The sequence below is a fragment of the Panthera onca genome, chromosome A2, assembly GCF_046562875.1.
Source record: "Panthera onca isolate mPanOnc1 chromosome A2, mPanOnc1 haplotype 2, whole genome shotgun sequence".
Classification (NCBI taxonomy): Eukaryota; Metazoa; Chordata; class Mammalia; order Carnivora; family Felidae; genus Panthera; species Panthera onca.
Genome location: NC_138340.1, coordinates 16,648,409 through 16,666,378, shown reverse-complemented (window position 1 = coordinate 16,666,378; position 17,970 = coordinate 16,648,409). Strand labels below are relative to the sequence as shown.

Sequence of the window (17,970 nt, the reverse complement as noted above, 5' to 3'; positions counted from 1 at the left end):
CCCCTGGAGAACACCAGTGTTTGGAATTGTGTCTTACCTCCATTGCCTTTTTAAAATTAATTTTGCAGACATGCATCTATAAAATTTTTGTTTCTGAGGCTTACAAAAACAGATTCATACAGCATGTAATCTGGAACTTTTTTCATACAACATTATGTTTATAAGGTTGATGAATGTTGTTGCATTTGGCTGCACTTTATTCCTTTCACTGTGGTAGAATGATCCGTTGTATGAACATGCTGGTTTATACAACCTGGCCACAGATGTTTGCATTGTTGGAAGTTTTTTGCTATTATAAGGGCTGTGCAGTGAACATTGTTTTGACTCTTTGAGTAGACATGTGGAGAGGTTTTCTCTAGGGTTTATTCTTAGGTGTGCAGTGCTAGGCATAGGGGATACAAATATTTATTTTTGAAGCCAGTGCTTTATTTTTTTCTGGCATACTTTTCACCTAACAATTTGTTGTTTGTCTCCCAAGAAGGGCAGACTTTTGTTTTGCTTCATTGCAATGTCTTTAGCACCCAGGATTGTATTTGACATACAATATGTAGTTGGTAAATATTTGATGAGAGAATGAAATGCTTTTCAAATTGATCATACTAATTTATACTTTCATCGACAGTACATAAAAGTGCCTTTTGATCCACATCTTTGCCTAGACTTGATATTATCAGACTTCTTAATTTTTTTTTCCTGGGTTAATCTAGTAAATTTAACATGTTTTCTCACTCCCGGTCTAATTGCATTTTCCCTGTTACTGACAAAGTTGAGCATCTTTTTTAGGCTGTTTGATTCTTAGATTAGTGGGGGTTGTTGTTGTTGTTGTTGTTGTTTTTATAACCAGATATTTTTCTTTGCTGTGGCAGGTGGATGGAGAGCTAGAAGCTCTGATGGAGAATGGTGAGGGTCTCTCTGATAAAAACCAGGTGCTCAGCTTATCCCGGCTAATGGTTAGAATTGAAACTTTGGAGCAGAAACTTACCTGTCTTGAGCTCATACAGGTGAGCTCTTTGATACTAATTTGTTTTTTATTTCTGAGTTTGTGGTGGGGCATCTAACTTTAAACCATTTATTTTTTGTACACTTTTATTTTGCATCAATCAAAACAGTTTCTGGGTGTTTTGTGAATATAAACAAAAATTTTATTCCTCTTTGTGGACCCTTTTTAATGCTATGTTTGGTATTTCCTACCCCAACCCACCCCAACCCCATCCCAATACCCTGCATCTTGCTTCCCTTCCCCCATGGAAGAACACACATTCACAGTCTTGCCTGAAGTCCTTTCTGGAACGTCATGGGCTGTCTTTGTTGTGGATCTGGATGGCAGAGCTAGGTGATGGCCGGGAAAGTAACCAGAAGCTTCAAGAAGAGGTCAGTTCACATTCAACTTGCTTGTTTTTTAAAACCACTATATAGATTGCTTAGGTTGAGCGATGATATCAGTGGTAATGAATCTAGCACTATATTTACTACTGGTATTAAATAATTTTATTATGTCAGTATCATTCTTGTAACTATAACCTTTGCTTAAAACTTGCTAGTAGTGAGTTTGCCCTATGGCTTTTCCTATAGAATCCCTATAGTTGATATTGTGTAGCTGGGAACTGCAAGAGCAAAATACAATATCATAGTTGAGTGAAAGATCCAGTTCGTTGCTAAAGCCATAGTGTTAAACAGATAGGAAGCCATATGAAACTTAAATTCTCGTGTTCTAAAAAATTAGTGAAGAGCTGAATTCTGGATGACAAGAGTAAGAACATTTTGAGGAGTCAATAAGTGTTTTAAAGATCTAAATAAATGTTCATTGCAGCATTGTTAGTGGAGTTGTGATGTTTATACCTCCCCATGAAATAAACAATATTTTTTGACCTAGTCTAAATGTAGTTCTTTTTAATATAATACCAAAGTGTTGCATGTTACATACAGAGATAGAGAGAGAGAGAGAGAGAGAGAGAGAGATAGATAATACCAAATAACTTTTAAAAACGTCAGGAATAAGCAAATAAGTGGTTGTCTTGCCTCCATTCTTCTCCCAGGAGATTTGGCAATAAGTAGAAGTTGAGGAGGACTTGGGGTAGGTGGGTGGGTGGGTTGGTTGGTTGGTTTCTTTCTCTCTTCCTCCATCCCTCCTTCCCTCCCTCCATCCCTCCTTCCCTCCCTCCTTTCTTTCCTTCCTTCCTTTTTTCCTTTCTTCCTTCAAGATCTAGTTGACTTTATTAAATGATTTATGAATTGGGCAGCATCCTATCGAGCAAGTGGAGGGGAACTCCCTATCCTTGGGGTTTCTGTAGAACTACATTAGGGAGTACTTTAGAAGAAATTCTTGGATTTCTGGATGGAGGGGATGATTATCTCTGAAGAGAGAGTCTCACTTTGTTAGATAGCTATTTATCAAAAGCTAAACGAGGTAAGTAATATCTGCATTGTTTTGTGTGTGTATGTGAGACATCATTTAAATATATGTTGTTGCATAGTTCCCAAGCCTATATCACAGTCATTTGGGAAACTTTTTAGAAAAAGATACCCAGGATGAGGTCCACTAGCGTATGTATATATACGGGTGTGTGTGTGTGTATATACACATACATATACATACACACACACACACATACATATATGTATATATGTGTATATGTATATATGTGTGTGTGTGTGTGTATGTATATATATATATATATATATATATATATATATATGTATTTTTTTTTTTTTTTTTTAATCTCAGGTTTGAGAAGCACTGGTGGAGGATATTAATTGCTCCTGTTTAATATTGTGAGCAGTTACCTGCCCACATTTTTATTTTTGCTGGTCAGTCTTAAAAAAGTTTTCTTTCCTTTCTGGAGGAAAATAATATTATGACATTTAAATCCTTCTGTAGTTATAGAGACTTTGGTCTGAATAAGACAGTAAAGAAACCCCACTGCTCTTGCAAAAATGATCTGAGTCCCATCCAGAGGTTTGAAAAGTCAACTGTGTAAAGTGATGAGATTTTTTTTTTTATTGTGTTTAATCAGATTATAAAGACTTTGGAACACTTACCCATTCCTACTAAAAATATGTTGGAGGAAAGCAAAGTACTTCCAATTATTCAACGCTGGTCTCAGACCAAAACTGCCATTCCTCCGTTGAGTGAAGGAGATGGGTATTCAAGTGAGAATACGTCACGTGCTCACACACCACTCAACACTCCTGATCCTTCCACCAAGCTAAGCACAGAAGCTGACACAGATACCCCCAAGAAGCTCATGTTTCGCAGACTTAAAATTATAAGTGAAAATAGCATGGACAGTGCAATATCTGATGCTACCAGTGAGCTGGAAGGCAAGGATGGCAAAGAGGACCTTGACCAGTTAGAACACGTCCCTGTAGAAGAAGAGGAAGAGTTACAGTCACAACAGCTACTCACACAACAGCTGCCTGAGTCTAAAGTTGAGAGTGAAATCGCCATGGAAGCCAGTAAGCTACCCATATCTGAACCAGAGGCTGATGCTGAAATAGAGCCTAAAGAGGGCAATGGCACGAAACTGGAAGAAACTATTGCTGAGGAAACACCATCCCAAGATGAAGAGGAGGGTGTATCTGATGTGGAGAGTGAGAGGAGCCAGGAACAGCCAGATAAAACAGTAGATATAAGTGATTTGGCCACCAAGCTCCTGGATAGTTGGAAAGACCTAAAGGTAAGGAAACATTTCTGTTTACTTTAACCTGAATTACTCAGGTCTAGAGTTCCACAAATCTTAAGTTGAATTACCTACTTTTCTAGCTATACATATATTTGAAAAATGGAATACCATCTCTCTTACTGATAACTAATTACAAATGTCTCAAATCTTTTAAACCTTGGCAAGAGATATACCAGCCAAACTAATATACAGATATCCCCTTTTCTTCATTTAGAAAAGCATATCGCAGCAGTGACTTCAGTTTTTTTTTTATTTTTTGTAATTTTTTAAACATGTACTCATTTTTTGAGAGACAGAGAGAGACAGTGCAAGTGGGGGAAGGACAGAGAGAGAGGGAGACACAGAATCCGAAGCAGGCTCCAGGCTCCCGGCTGATCACATAGAGCCCAATGTGGGGCTCAAACTCACCAACAGTGAGATCATGACCTGAGCCGAAGTTGGATGCTTAAACCAGCTGAGCCACCCAGGTGCCCCAGTGACTTCAGTTATTTAAGTGCACCTTACATTAAAACCAAAACCAGAAATACGTTGAGTTACAAACGTATGATTCTACATTTGAAAATTCTTTGTAAGAGTGTATGTAAGAAAAAAAGTCAGTGTTTAAAGTAATTGGAAATTAATATATTGGATTAACTAAAAATTAATTTTTAAAAATTAATTATAACTGGAAAACCAAGGTAATTCAGCAACTTCTTATCAAAAATGATTGAACACAAATTTCTATTCCAGTAAAACAACTTTATATGGAGCTAGTTGGTGTTCAGTTCCATTATTGTTTCTGAAATAGGCCTGTCTTTAAATGCCTACTTCTTTGGTCAAAAGATGTTACCCAGAGGAAAATAGAGAGGTCTGGAACCCTTACGCCTAATACGTACGAAATCTGTCATTAAAGAACGTAGCAAGATGTACAGGGTTTGCTTTGCAGAAAACTCAGTCTGGGTCTTGGATAAACAGAAGTGAATAACAGGATGAGCCTAGGAGAGATGTGATACATTTTGATTGTAAGTGATCTGTATCTGGGATTCAGGTCTTGAGGACCCTGTGGGAACAGGTTACTTCCTAGCTTCTATTTTTCTGTTCCTTTCTTCTGTCAGAAGTGAAGCAACCAGGTAAACCAGCAGTACAGGTTTATTTGCAGTAAGATGGACAACTGAATCCTACCTGTCCCCAATTATGATTACAAAACTCACCCATTAGATCCTGCGATTTGACCCATATGGAACTGACCTCACACTGAACAAAAGGAGTAGTTGATTGGTTGTGCACTATTCTTACTTCCGGCATTTGTAATTTGCTGTGTTGAGACCCTTCTTTAAGTATGGTGTGGTTTCAGTTCTCGCTGACCTGTTTGCTACTCTTGCACCACTTAGAGTTTATCGTTACTCAACCTTATTAATAAACCTTGTGAAATCCTTCCTTTTTATAAACCTAAAAGGAAGAATTCATAGTAAATCTGCTTATGATACAACACGTGAACTGCAGGAACCAGAATTGCAGTTAAAAGAAAGAAATGCTGGGATGGTCACGTGGGTGGACCTTCATTTAAGGCCTGCTTTGTGAGGGCACAGGAGTGTGGAAGAAGTCCCTCTTGAGTTTGGAGGCTAGTACAGCCTGTGGCATGACTGGCTTCATAAGGAAGGTGGAAATGGAGACCTGTACTCGAATGGGCATAGAAAAGGCCTTACAGACATAGTTTTACAGAGTGAGAATGGGGTGGCAGACCCAGTAGTTCACTTTTGCCTGATAAATCTCTGGTTGACATAAGTTTAAAAAAATGAGATTTAAGCATCATTTCTTTAAAAACCTGTCTCTTCTTAAAACCTGGAAAAAAAGTAATACTTTCATTTCTCTCTATGGTAGTTTTTTATTGTAATGGTAGTGGTATGAATTACTCTCTGGGATATCCTTAACTCAGTTAGCTGTAACTGGTCATTTAAAGTCACACTCTAGACGTTTTTGAGTCCTACGAAATTATTTCTTCCCCTGCTTGTCCTCGTTCCTCCTGTCTGAAAGATCAAAGCAGTTGCATAGCACTATGTAGCTTGATGATCCTTTTGACTTGAGGCTCAAAATTTTATTCATACTTAAAATATATCCTTCTTAACCTTCATACTTTGGATGTATCCTGATTCTTAGCATCAAGGAAGCCATTGAATGAGATTTTCCTTCTTCAAACTTTAGTTTGCTCTGGAATCATTACTCACCTAGAATTGCATGACTGAGAAATGTTGTCACTTGACTGAACTGTGATGTTTTGTTACACATTGGTGTTGGGGCTCTTAATTCATCTATCATTCTGTTTAACATTTACCATGATTCTAATTCCAAAACTCTGATTATGGTTGTCAAGAAAAAAGAGAGAAAGAGAAAGAAAGAACTTTAGCCAGCATTTAATCAGAACATTGAAATCAGAAACCCATAATTTGAACATGTTTTAGATAAACACATGGACTTGATGTGATTACACTATACCCATACTATCCCGGCATTGAAAGAGTTAACTACTTCTGTCTGACTTCCACCTATGTATTCAAGTAGATGTTGGCAGAAAAGACAATGTCTTATTCAACCAACCTTTATTAAGCACCTATTGCCAAGCACTGGGTTAGTTGCTGATGTTAATTCCAAGATCATACTAAAAAAAGCATTACTCTAAGATTGTGGTTATGTTAGCCACTCCAAGCTTCCCTGACCTTCTGGGGCCACTGTAACATTGTTGGACATGTGTTCCACTTGGCCTTTCTACACATTGGATGGAGTGAAGAACTGAAAGAGGTTGCTTCAGATCCTTAATCTTGATTTTTGCTGTGAAGGCAGACCATAGGGATCATCAGTAAATGAAAGAGGGTGGGAGGGAAGGGAATGAAGCTTCATGAATTACTCTTTGTCCTCCCAGATCTGATGATGATCCCCCTTGTAACTTGAACCATTTCCATCTAGCTTCTCAGGGCAGCAAGGAGCTTGTTAACATCACCAGCTGACCATGTGTCTCCTTTTCTCAACTCCATTTTCAACTTCGTGCTGAAGAAAAACGAGAACCTAGCGTGCATTCTGTGAAGAAACAGGAAGATGGTTGGGAAGTTGGATGATGCATGAAAAATATAATAGGTGAAAAGAGGACAGAGGTGGTTAACTCACTGGCGCCGGCGTTATTTTGGTGCGTCCATTGCCGACAATGGATGTCGTTCCGGGAAAATCCCGACTCCTGGCGAGAAAGGATTAAGTGAGCTACTTTTTCTATACCTCTATACACAGGACTGCTGCCATGGCTCCACAGGGCTTGCACATTTTGACTCCTAAAGTAGACCTAAACAAGAAACATCACCTAACACATTGCTACTACACATGAGCATGTATTTTCATGTGCAGATTTATCGGGCTACATTTTCAGCAGGGACATGTGCGTATATTTCTATTTGCAAAAGGAATTACTGTACATCACCCCTCATGCTGAAAATATACCCTAGACTTCACAGGGCAAAACAGTTGGTTATAAGTGGTCATTGATTATAACTTGACTGGAAAATCCTCATTCATTTGGATCATGAGAAGAAGAGGTAAGGTTCCTGTGAATTTGGCAGTTTTTTTTTTTTCAGTAGATTATGATGGCTAGTGAAACCCAGCAGATTATGATGGCTAGTGATTCCAGAGCCTCTCTTGTAAACACTTAGACTGCAGGATATGCATCTCTCATAATGAAATCTGGGTAGTTACAGTTACACCTGGTTAACATGATTTAGGGGCACCATTCTGTACATGTGATAAGTTGGACTATTCTTAATAATACTCTTCTTCGTGTTTATGTCAAGACTATCTTTAATTCAACAAACATATTATTTGCCTAGAAAGTTAAGCATTAAACTCTTTACAGAAAGTTTAAATAAAACATAGGGTTACTCAGCTGAAAACGTTTAAGTCACTACTTGGAATTTCAGTCTGTAACTGATATCCTATGTGGAATCTGCTATGCAACATTTCAGAATGAAATTATGTACCCTGGGTTTCTGTAATAAATTTCAAAATCTTTCGTAGCGATTATTCTGTATTCATAAGGATCAATATTATCCTTTCCTTTAAAATATATTTTTTTAAACATTTATTTTTGAGAGAGAGAGAGACAAAGCACAAGCAGGAAGGGGCAGAAAGAGAGGGAGACACAGAAACTGAAGCAGGCTCCAGGCTCTGAGCTGTAAGCACAGAGTCCGACACAGGGCTCCAACCCGTGAACCATGAGATCATGACCTGAGCCCAAGTTGGATGCTTAACTAACTGAGCCACCCAGACGCCCCTCCTTTAAAATTTAGAATTGCCCCCAAAGAAGCAGTCTTAGATACTGCTACATTGAAAGTTTTTTTTTTTTTTTTTAAGTTTATTTACTTATTTTGAAAGAGAGAGAGAGAGTACGTGCGGGGCAGAGCAGAGGGGAAGAGAGAGAGAATCCCAGACAGCAGGCTCCGCACTGCTAGTGGGGAGCACCGTGTGGGGCTTGAACCCACAAACCGTGAGATCATGACCTGATCCAAAATCAGGAGTTGGCCTCTCAACCAACTGGGTCGCTTAGGCGCTCCAAAGTTTGTTTTACAAGTATCAGACTTAGTAAAAGGCAAAAATGGTCTAAAGCTTATTAGTAGTCCATTTTGTTATTACTGGATAGGTCCTTTAATCTAAATCATGGCTTGGCTATATCTGTCCCACTGCTTGTTTTTGTAAAGATTTTTGGGAACACAGCCATGCTCATTCATTTACATACTGTCTGTGGCTGCTTTTGCACTGTGGTAAAGTTCAGAGTCTGGCTGCTGGAAACATTCTGATTTTGAGTGAAGTCATTTTGATACTTTATTCTTTTGGATGAACTCTTAATTCTGTTTCCCTAAAGACATGATGATTATGGTTCTATAGCTCATGAAGTTAGTTTGAAAAAAAAAAAAAAAAGTCTTGACTCTGTTTGGGAAAAGTTACTTTAAATAATTTGGATGTAAGGCTGTCTGAGAAGTGGGAGAGAAGAGACCTTTACGCAATGTTGTTTTTCCCTCAGGACCATGATCAGGTTAGTTGGAAACTTAAGGGAGGTTTTGAGTATAGATAAGTTGGTGCAATCTAGTCTTACATGTAACCATAATAAAATGTATAAATTTTTCTTAATATTCCTTTTACTTTTGATGTGATTTCAGACTTATAGGAAAACTGCAAGGATACTATTCTGTGTATGTATTCTGTATGTGATACACATTCTAGTGACAAATGTAGAAAAAAAGCTAAAAATTCCTCTTATTCCTCCACCCAGATTCCCCAATGTTAACATTTTACCAAATATGCTTTATCATTTTCTCTTAAAATAAGTTACAGATGTGACATCCATTTCCCCTAGATATTTTAGTGCATATTTTATAAAAACAAGGATATTATTCCATATGACTGCAGTATATTTGTTAAAATCAGCAGATTAGTGACAAAATACTGTTATCTGACCAACAGATCTCCTTCAGACTTTGCCAATTGTACCCATAATGTCTATAGCAAGAAAAAAAAATCTGATCCAGAATTGGAGCTAAAGTGTTATGTTGGGTTGTATCTCTCTAGTATCCTTTAATCTGGAATAGTTCCTAAGTCTATCTTTGCTTTTTATACATTTCAAATTTTTAAAATATTTTGAAATTTTTTAGAATATTCCTCATTTTGGGCTTGTCTGAAGTTTTCTTTTGGGTTCAGGTTATACATTTTTGTCTGGAATAGTAAGGAGTATCCTTCACATGATGTTGATTTGTTCCACTATTGGCACTGTCAACTCCAATCCCTTGGTTAAAGTGGCGTCTGCCAGGTTTTCCAACATAAAGTTACTGTTTGATCCTTATCATTAAGAATTATCCTATAGGAGCACCTTTGGAAGTGTGTAAATAATCTGCTTTTTATCAGATTTATTCATTAGTTTCAACATCCAGTGAATTTACCCAAATCACTTAACAGCTGTGATGGTTGCCAAGTGGTGATTTTCTAACCCCTCATTCCTTCTGCTCCCCTCTGTTTTGGTTGTAGCCCTCTTGTAAGCAAGAGCTTTTCCTGCTCTCCCATGTAGTTCTGTATTCATTGATTTTTATCAGTTTAGGCTCATGCATTCTCATTTTTTTATTATTTTTTTATTTTAATTCTCTATTAAACATTCTTCCAAAGCATTATTTTACCCTGTATCTTACAGTTATAAGAAATAACATTGGCATTAGAAAAACTAGGAAGAACGATAAATGTTTCCTTCTTCTATAAAGAAAGAAAATTATAACAAAGGACAGAGCTTTACACATTTAGTTAAATAGGAGATTCTGATTTGAAAACTGCATCTCAGAGCAAACGTGTATTTGCTCAGTTATTACTATTTTCAGTTTTTTTTAATGTTTGAGAGAGAGCAGGGGAGGGCAGAGAGAGGGAGTGAGAGAAGGCTTCATGCTGTCAGCACAGAGCCCAGTGTAGGGCTTGATCTTATGAAACTGTGAGATCATGACCTAAGCCAAAATCAGGAGTTGGACACTCAACCAGTTGACCCATCCACATGCCCCTGTTCAATTATTTTTTAACAAAAATACTTATTTTTCAAGAAGGAAACCCAGTACAATTTTTTTATTTTAAAAATAGTCCTGCATTCAGCTATAGTGCCCCCCGGCCCCCGCCAAGCTCTGATCAGATTTATTTTGATTTGGGAAAAGTTTTCTTTTAAACATCCCAGTACAGAACTTTTAAAACTATTAATAGAAAATAAATGAAGAACATTAAGTGCACAACACTAATTACTGGCGAGGTACTGGTATTCTGTTTCTTCCCTGCTTCTCCCAAGAAAACCTTAAATTGAATCTTCAGCAGAATGATCCTTAAATATACTTTATAAAAAATGAGAGCTTTTGTTTATATAACTTTTAGATTTTGTTCTTCCTAATTTTATTCTGAAACTCAATTTTATGCCAAATCATATTAGCTTTGTAATGTACACTTGTATGCAGTTCAGCAAAGCAGTAGTATACCTCAGGCTCTGTTCCCCCAGAGTTTAGGAAAAACAGAATTGGTCACAGGCATGTATTGATTGATTGAATGATTGATTGAGCATGTGTGTACACACCTGTGTGAGATGGAGAAGGGCAGAGGGGGAAAGAGAATGTTAAGCAGGCTCCACACTCAGCACAGAGCTCAGTGCAGAGCCTGATGCAGGACTCAGTTCCACAACACTGGGATCATGACCTGAGCTGAAATCAGGAGGCCGGCACTTAACCAACTGAGCCACCAGGCGCCTGGGTCACAGCCATTAAAAACCAATCTAAGGGCACCTGGCTGGTTCCCTTAGTAGAGCATGTGACTCTTTTTTTTTTTTTTTTTTTTTTTAAGGCTTATTTATTTTGAAAGAGAGAATGCATGAATTGGGGAGGGACAGAGAAAGAGAGAGAGAGAGAGAGAGAGAGAGAGTCAGTCCCATGCAGGCTCCACACTGTCAGCACAGAGCCCAATGCGGGGCTTGAACTCATGAACTGTGAGATCATGACCTGAGCCGAAATCAAGGGTCGAACGCTTAACTGACTCAGCCACCCGGGCGCCCTGAGCATGTGACTCTTAAACTCAGAGTTGTGTGTTCAAGCCCCATGTTGGATGTGGAGCATTAAAAAAACATTAAAAAAAATAATAAAAAAATTAAAAAAGCCATTAAAAACAAATCTCACACTGTTTGCCAGTGTGTAATTTCTAAGTTCTGACAATGAAATATATGGATATAAATCTGTATATCTCATCTTTAGTTTTCAAAGGTAGGCAGAGGGGATTCCTCACAGTTTAGTTTTGCTCGGCTGAAACTGAAGACTTTGTAACTCCATAGGCAGTGATTGCCAGTGATTTTCAATTTGCCTTGAAAGAAGGCCAACTGAGGATTAATTTTACCAGTCATTAAAGCCAGCAAGTCCAGGTCAGCCATTGGGACTCTGCAGTCAGCCTTCTTGTCTGAGTTAGGAAGCACTGAACTGCTGTTCGTCACATCCACCACCCTGGTGGCTTCTTTACCTCCAGGGCCATCCTTTACCTTGAAGGCAGAAATACTACCAATTTCTTCACAAACTGTTCCCCTTCCTCTTTAAGCTTCTTTTCAGTCTCCTTGAAGACAAGATTTGCCTTAAATCTACCAACTGCAGAGCGAATTGGGGCAGCCTTAATTTGATGAGTTCTAAAAGAACCAGCAGCTTCAGGAAAACCCATCTTGTACAGTGTGACAACCACAACTCCTACAGTGCCTAAATTATGCTGCAGAGCCTCCTGGGTTCTTGTTTTATTCAGTGAATTATCCATTAATTTTGTTATTTATTTGCTTAAGTTGTCCCTTGTTTGGCCAGTGTGAGAGACCCTTTAGGTTCCCTTCTGTGTGATTTTGACAGGTTGCCGTCAGTTTTTTAACCTGGAACAACATGCTATTCCAGGCTTATCTTGCACTTTCCCTTACCCAGCCCTGGAATCGGCCATTTGTCCAATAAACTCTGCTTTCTATGATGTGAAGTGAGATTGAGAAACCAAGATCTGGAGGCACCTGGCTGGCTCAGTTGGTTACCTGTCTGACTCTTGATTTCAGCTCAGGTCATGATCTCATGGTTTGTGAGATCAAGCCCCTGGTCCTGACAGTGCAGAGCCTGCTTGGGATATTCTCTCTCTCTCTCTCTCTGTGCCCCTCCCCTGCATGCTTGCTTGCTCTCTTTCTCTCTGAAACAAACAAACAGAAACTCTTATTAAGAAACCAAGATCTGGGCTCTAGATGAAGTCATTGCTACTGGGGCATTGCTTGTAGGGGCTGTCACCAGACCGTATCTATACGTACATACGCATATGTGTATTTCTGTGTATGAGTAAATGTGTGAACACATAATGTACTCAACCTGTCGTTTCTCTCGCCTTCCTTCTGTTAATCTGAGAGCACACCCTTGTCTGAATCATTTGGATTTCCCTGTGATTTTCACTATTCTGCCTATCCCTCAAAAGGTGGTATTTCTTGCAGCACCTGAGATTTCTTTTGTCCTACATGTTAAATAGGTCACATTGTCTTCTCATTGCCATTTTTAATTCAGGCTCCTGTCATTTCTTGCTTAGACTGTTGGAACAGCCTCCTGTTTGTCCTTCTTGCTCCCATTCCTCCCTCCCTTCATATTTTCCTTTATATGCTATCGTGTTATCTTTTTAAAAACATAGATGTGATCTGGGTCGCCTGGGTGGCTCAGTTGGTTAAGCATCCGACTCTTGATTTTTGGCTCAGGTCATGCTCTCATGGTTCGTGAGTTAGAGCCCCACGTTGGGCTCCACACTGAAAGTGCAGAGCCTGGTTGGGATTCTCTGTCTCCCTTTCTCTCTGCCCCTCCCCTGCTCGTATTCTCTGTCTCTGTCTCTCTCTCAAAAAAACAAACACACACACACTAAAAAAAAAATAGATGTATCAACAGGAACCTCTAGTATCATCACAGAGACTCCCATTAATTCAAGAAGAGAGCCTTTAGTGTATGACATGAGAGGTACTTCTACGTTTATCTAACTTTCTTGCCCAACAGTGTTTCTTACACATTCAGTGCATGAATCACATCAGGCTGTTCATACGTACTCACCCTTCCGTGGCCTTGTGCATGCTGTTCTTTTTGCTTGCAATATCTTTTCTTCTTTCTCTCCGGGTTTTTTTTTTTTTTTTTTTTTTTTTTTTTATCTTCCTTTACTTAGACTTACAGTTGCAGCTCATTCTTTGTGATACTTTGTCCTTTTCTGTATTTCTCTATACAGTAGTTGTAATCTTAACAGATTACTAAAATTAGTTGCTTAGTCCCCTCACTGGACCATGAGATCTTCAAGGGCAGGGATTGTATCTTGATTTTTGTAGTAAAGGTTACTTTTATTATGGTATCATTTAAATAGTGGTTATAATAATAAGTTACCTCTTAATAGTAGTGAATGACTACTGTGTGCCCCCTATGATCAGTAGCCAGATTGCTGTTTGGAAATGAAGATCTGATCATGTCAGTGTCCTATTTAAAACTTTTATATGGTTCCTTATTACACTGTTATAATAAAATCCATTTTTCTTCATGAGGTTTGCCTACCATGATATAGTCTGGTCCTTATTTATTTATGCAGTCTCACATCAAGCCGTTCTGGCCCCCCCAGTGGGTCTGTGCTACTAATGTTCATACACACGTGAACACACATTCATTCATTCCTGAAAACACTTACTTCTGTTTGGATGTCTCTTGTGTAAGTTTCATCCTTTCCCCAGGAAAGCCATTCCCGTTCCTCTAAGAGTATTCTGCCCTTTCTGTATGGTCTCATAACCTCCTTTCCAGTCACAGCACATAATATTTCTTTCGTACTTGCACGGAGTGTGAGGGCAAAGAATGCTTATGTCTTGGTCATTCAAGTCTCCCCAGGATATGTCGTTTGACACTTCATAAATATTTGAATGAAGTGTGAAGAAGTTTCATCTTTCCCCATGGTATCACACTGCTTCTTGAAACTGTGGTGTGTGTATTTTATTTGATAGGTGGTCAGAAAATATTTGAATGAGTGTCATATAATCTTTACAACCCTGTGAAGTATACATGGTGGTGTTTTTATTCCCTGTAAAACAGAAAACAAATAGGCCCATGAGGTTGTGACTTAGCTTTTAAGTGACAGAGCTGAAAATTGACTTGGGTCTTCTGATTTAAATCCCATATTCTTTCCATTCCCTTTTGCTGATCTAATAAATAGTGACTTCTATATCTTTGCGAGGCAATTTATATAATTATGTACCTTTGGTGAATACTTCAGATTTCTCTTAATCTGCTTCTGATTTAGAAACTAGTAAGTCCAAATACATTCTGAAATCTTAGAAACTTCCATTTTAGTGTTTTATTCAAGTTTTTTTTTTTTTTTTTTTTTTCCGTGCAGTAGAGATTGGCAAACTGTGATCTATGATTGAACTTCAGGGCATTTTCAGAACCCCTGAAATCATATGCAAAACTGGGGTTTTTCTGGGGCAGGGGTCCATGAATATGAGCAGCTTGTCAAACAGAGATGTGTATATGTGTGAGTTGGGAAAAGAATGAACTGTGGTCCAAAAAGTATTTTCTGGATGATCTGGACATCAGGAGGTTTCCTACTCTTTTTTTTTTTTTTTTTTTTTTTTTTTAATGTTTATTTTATTTTTTTGAAAGAGAGAGACAGAACATGAGCAGGGGAGGGCAGAGAGAGAGGGAGACACAGAATCCGAAGCAGGCTCCAGGCTCTGAGCTGTCAGCACAGAGCCTGACGTGGGGCTCGAACTCACGAGCCTTCGAGTTGTGAGATCATGACCTGAGCCGAAGTCAGCCGCTCAACCGACTGAGCCACCCAGACACCCCAGGAGGTCTCCTACTCTTAACTGGAGTACTGGCTGGATCACCTAATCTTCTTTTTTTTTTTTTTTTAAATTAAGTTTTAAACTCCAGTATAGTTGACATACAGTGTTTACAATAGAATGATCTGACAATTGTACACATTAGTTGGTGCTCATCATGTTAAGTGCACTAATCCCCATCACCTATTTCACCCACCCTCCAACCCACTTCTTGTATCCTGCAGTTCTCTATAATTAAGAGTCTTTTTCTTGGTTTGTCTTTCTCCTTTTTTTTCTTCCTTTGCTCATTTGTTTCTTAAGTTCCACATATGAGTGAAATCATACGGTGTTTATCTTTCTCTGACTGGCTTATTTCACTTAGCATGATACTCTAGCTCCATCCGTATTGTTGCAGATGGCAAGATTTCATTTTTTGGCTGAATAATATTCTATTGTAAATGTATATAATATCTTCTTTATCCATTCATCTATCAGTGGATACTGGGATGCTTCTGTAATTTTGGCTATTGGAAATTATGCTGCAATAAACATAGGGGTGGGTATATATCTTCAAATTGGTGTTTTTGTATTCTTTGGGTAAATACCCAATAGTGTCATTGTTGGATCATAAGGTAATTCCATTTTTAACTTTTGAGGAACCTCCATACTGTTTTTCACAGTGGCTGCACCAGTTTGCAGTCTCACCAACAGTACAGGAAGATTCCTGTTTCTCCATATCCTCGCCAACACTGTTGTTTATGTTTTTGATTTTAGCCATTCTGACAGGTGTGAAGTGATAGCTCATTGTGGTTTTGATTTGCATTTCCCTGATGATGCGTGTTGTTAAGCATATCTCTCTTGGCCATCTGGATGTTTGGAGAAATGTCTGTTCATGTCTCCTGCCCATTTCTTACTGTATGATTTGTTTTTTGGGTGTTGAGTTGTATAATGTATAAATTCTTCATATATTTTGGACATTAACCCTTTGTGAGATATGTCATTTGCAAATATCTTCTTCCATACAGTAGGCTGCCTTTTAGTTTTGTGGGTTGTTTCCTTTACTGGGCAGAAGCTTTTTATTTTGATGACGTCCCAGTAGTTTATTTTTGCTTTTGTTTCCCTTGCCTCAGGAGGCCTATTTAGAAAAATGTTGCTACAGCCAATGTCCGAGAAATTACTGCCTGTGCTCTCTGAGGATTTTTATGGTTTTAGGTCTCACATTTAGGTTCTTAACCCATTTTGAATTTATCTTCATGTATAGAGTAAGCCAGTGGTCCAGTTTCAGTATTTTGCATGGAGCCATCCAGTTCTCTCAGTAACATTTGTTGAAGAGGCTTTTTCCCATTTCCTATTCTTTCCTCCTTTGTCATAGATACATTGATCATATAAATGTGGATTTGTTTCTGTGATTTTTATCCTATTCCATTGATCTATGTGCTTATTTTTGTGCCAATACCATACTGTTTTGATTACTACAGCCTTGTAGTATAACTGGAAATCTGGAATTGTGATATCTCCAGTGTTGTTCTTTTTCAAGATTGTTTTAGCTGTCCTGGGTCTTCTGTGGTTCCATACAAATTTTAGGATTGTTTTCTGTGAAAAATGTTGTTGGTATTTTGATAGGGATTGCATTAAATCTGTAGATTGCTTTGGGGTAGTATGGACATCTTAACAATATTTGTTTTTCCAATCCAGGAGCATGGAATATTTTTCCATTTATTTTTGTCATCTTCAGTTTCCTTCATTGGTGTTTTATAGTTTTCAGAGTACAGGTGTTTCACCTCCTGGGTTGAATTTATTCCTAGGTATTTTATTATCTTTGGTGCAATTGTAAATGGGACTGCTTTCTTAATTTCTCTTTCTGTTGCTTCATTATTAGTGTATAAAAATGCCACGGGTTTCTGTATGTTGATTTTGTATCCTGCAACCTTACTGAATTCATTTATCAGTCTAGTAGTTTTTTGGTGGCATCTTTAGGGTTTTCTATATGTAATACCATATCATCTACAGGTAGTGAAAGTTTTACTTCATCCTAACCAATTTGGATGCCTTTTATTCCTTCTTCTTGTCTGATTGCTGTGGCTAGCACTTCCAGTACTATGTTAAATAATGACCATCTACTCGTCACTTAAGCGTTAGGTTCACCAGTACAACCTGTAACTTCAGTGCAATCACTTGGAGGGCTGTGGTGATTTTAAAGTTTGAAAATTTTTAATTAGAAGAGATGGTTACATTTGAAAAGTGTAAGAAAAAATCTTAGATTTGGAATTAATTTGCTTAGAAAACAGAACTCTGAAAATGAGACACACTTAATCATCATAATAATCTTGGTTATTCTTCGGTGATTACTTAACACGAAAACCCTTATTTTTCTACACACATTTACTACTGGCCTAGAGAGGCCTCAAAAGCAGGCACTTGTGTTACCTGTTCACCTTGTGCTTCAGTATTTTTTAGCATAAGCCCAGCACATTTTAGGTGTGTGTTGAATAAAACTGAGCATTGCTAAGGTAGATTCTTTGAATTAGAGTCAAGCTGGTTAAGGCTGGAGAAGAAGGAGGGGCCAGGGGACAAGTTTAAAGTGAACAACAGTGAACTGGGAGGGCTTTTTAAGGTATGGCATTTGCTGAAGAGCAGCATTTAGAAGTTGCCTTGGGTTCCTGAGGCCTCAGCCTGAGATGTCACAGCCCTCAGGTGGTGGTCTTTACCATTGGTACAGCAGTAATGCCAAAAAAGTTTTTTGGTACTTTGTCAGGGGATTCTTCTGAGGCGTGTTATCTTTTTCTCCTCTTTTTATTTTAATTTTTAAATAGGCCTTTCCTGTACATGATACAAAGTTCAAAAGGCATACGGTGTGGTGTTTTGCTCCTACCCCTGACCCATGTCCTGTTCCCTGAAGGCAACCAGCACAACCAGCTTCTTGTATATCCTTCCAGAGATAAT

General features: G+C 38.3%; 1 protein-coding gene and 1 pseudogene across 4 annotated transcripts in view; one reads left to right on the top strand and one right to left on the bottom strand.

Annotated features, from left to right (window-relative positions):
* The window catches only part of SETD2 (SET domain containing 2, histone lysine methyltransferase), a 125,007-nt gene that overhangs the window by 56,886 nt on the left and 50,151 nt on the right, over positions 1-17,970 (top strand). For 2 of the 4 annotated variants that reach the window (XM_060630869.3, XM_081793504.1), the window contains exons 10-12: positions 867-1,001; positions 1,252-1,371; positions 3,015-3,677. In XM_060630869.3, the coding sequence (XP_060486852.3) occupies positions 867-1,001; positions 1,252-1,371; positions 3,015-3,677 (918 nt within the window). Of the gene's footprint in view, positions 1-866; positions 1,002-1,251; positions 1,372-3,014; positions 3,678-6,623; positions 6,812-17,970 lie in introns of those variants that run through there. The other 2 variants (XR_014136814.1, XM_081793526.1) reach the window with 2 other exon arrangements.
* Positions 11,480-11,903, bottom strand: LOC132678502 (sterol carrier protein 2 pseudogene; annotated as a pseudogene).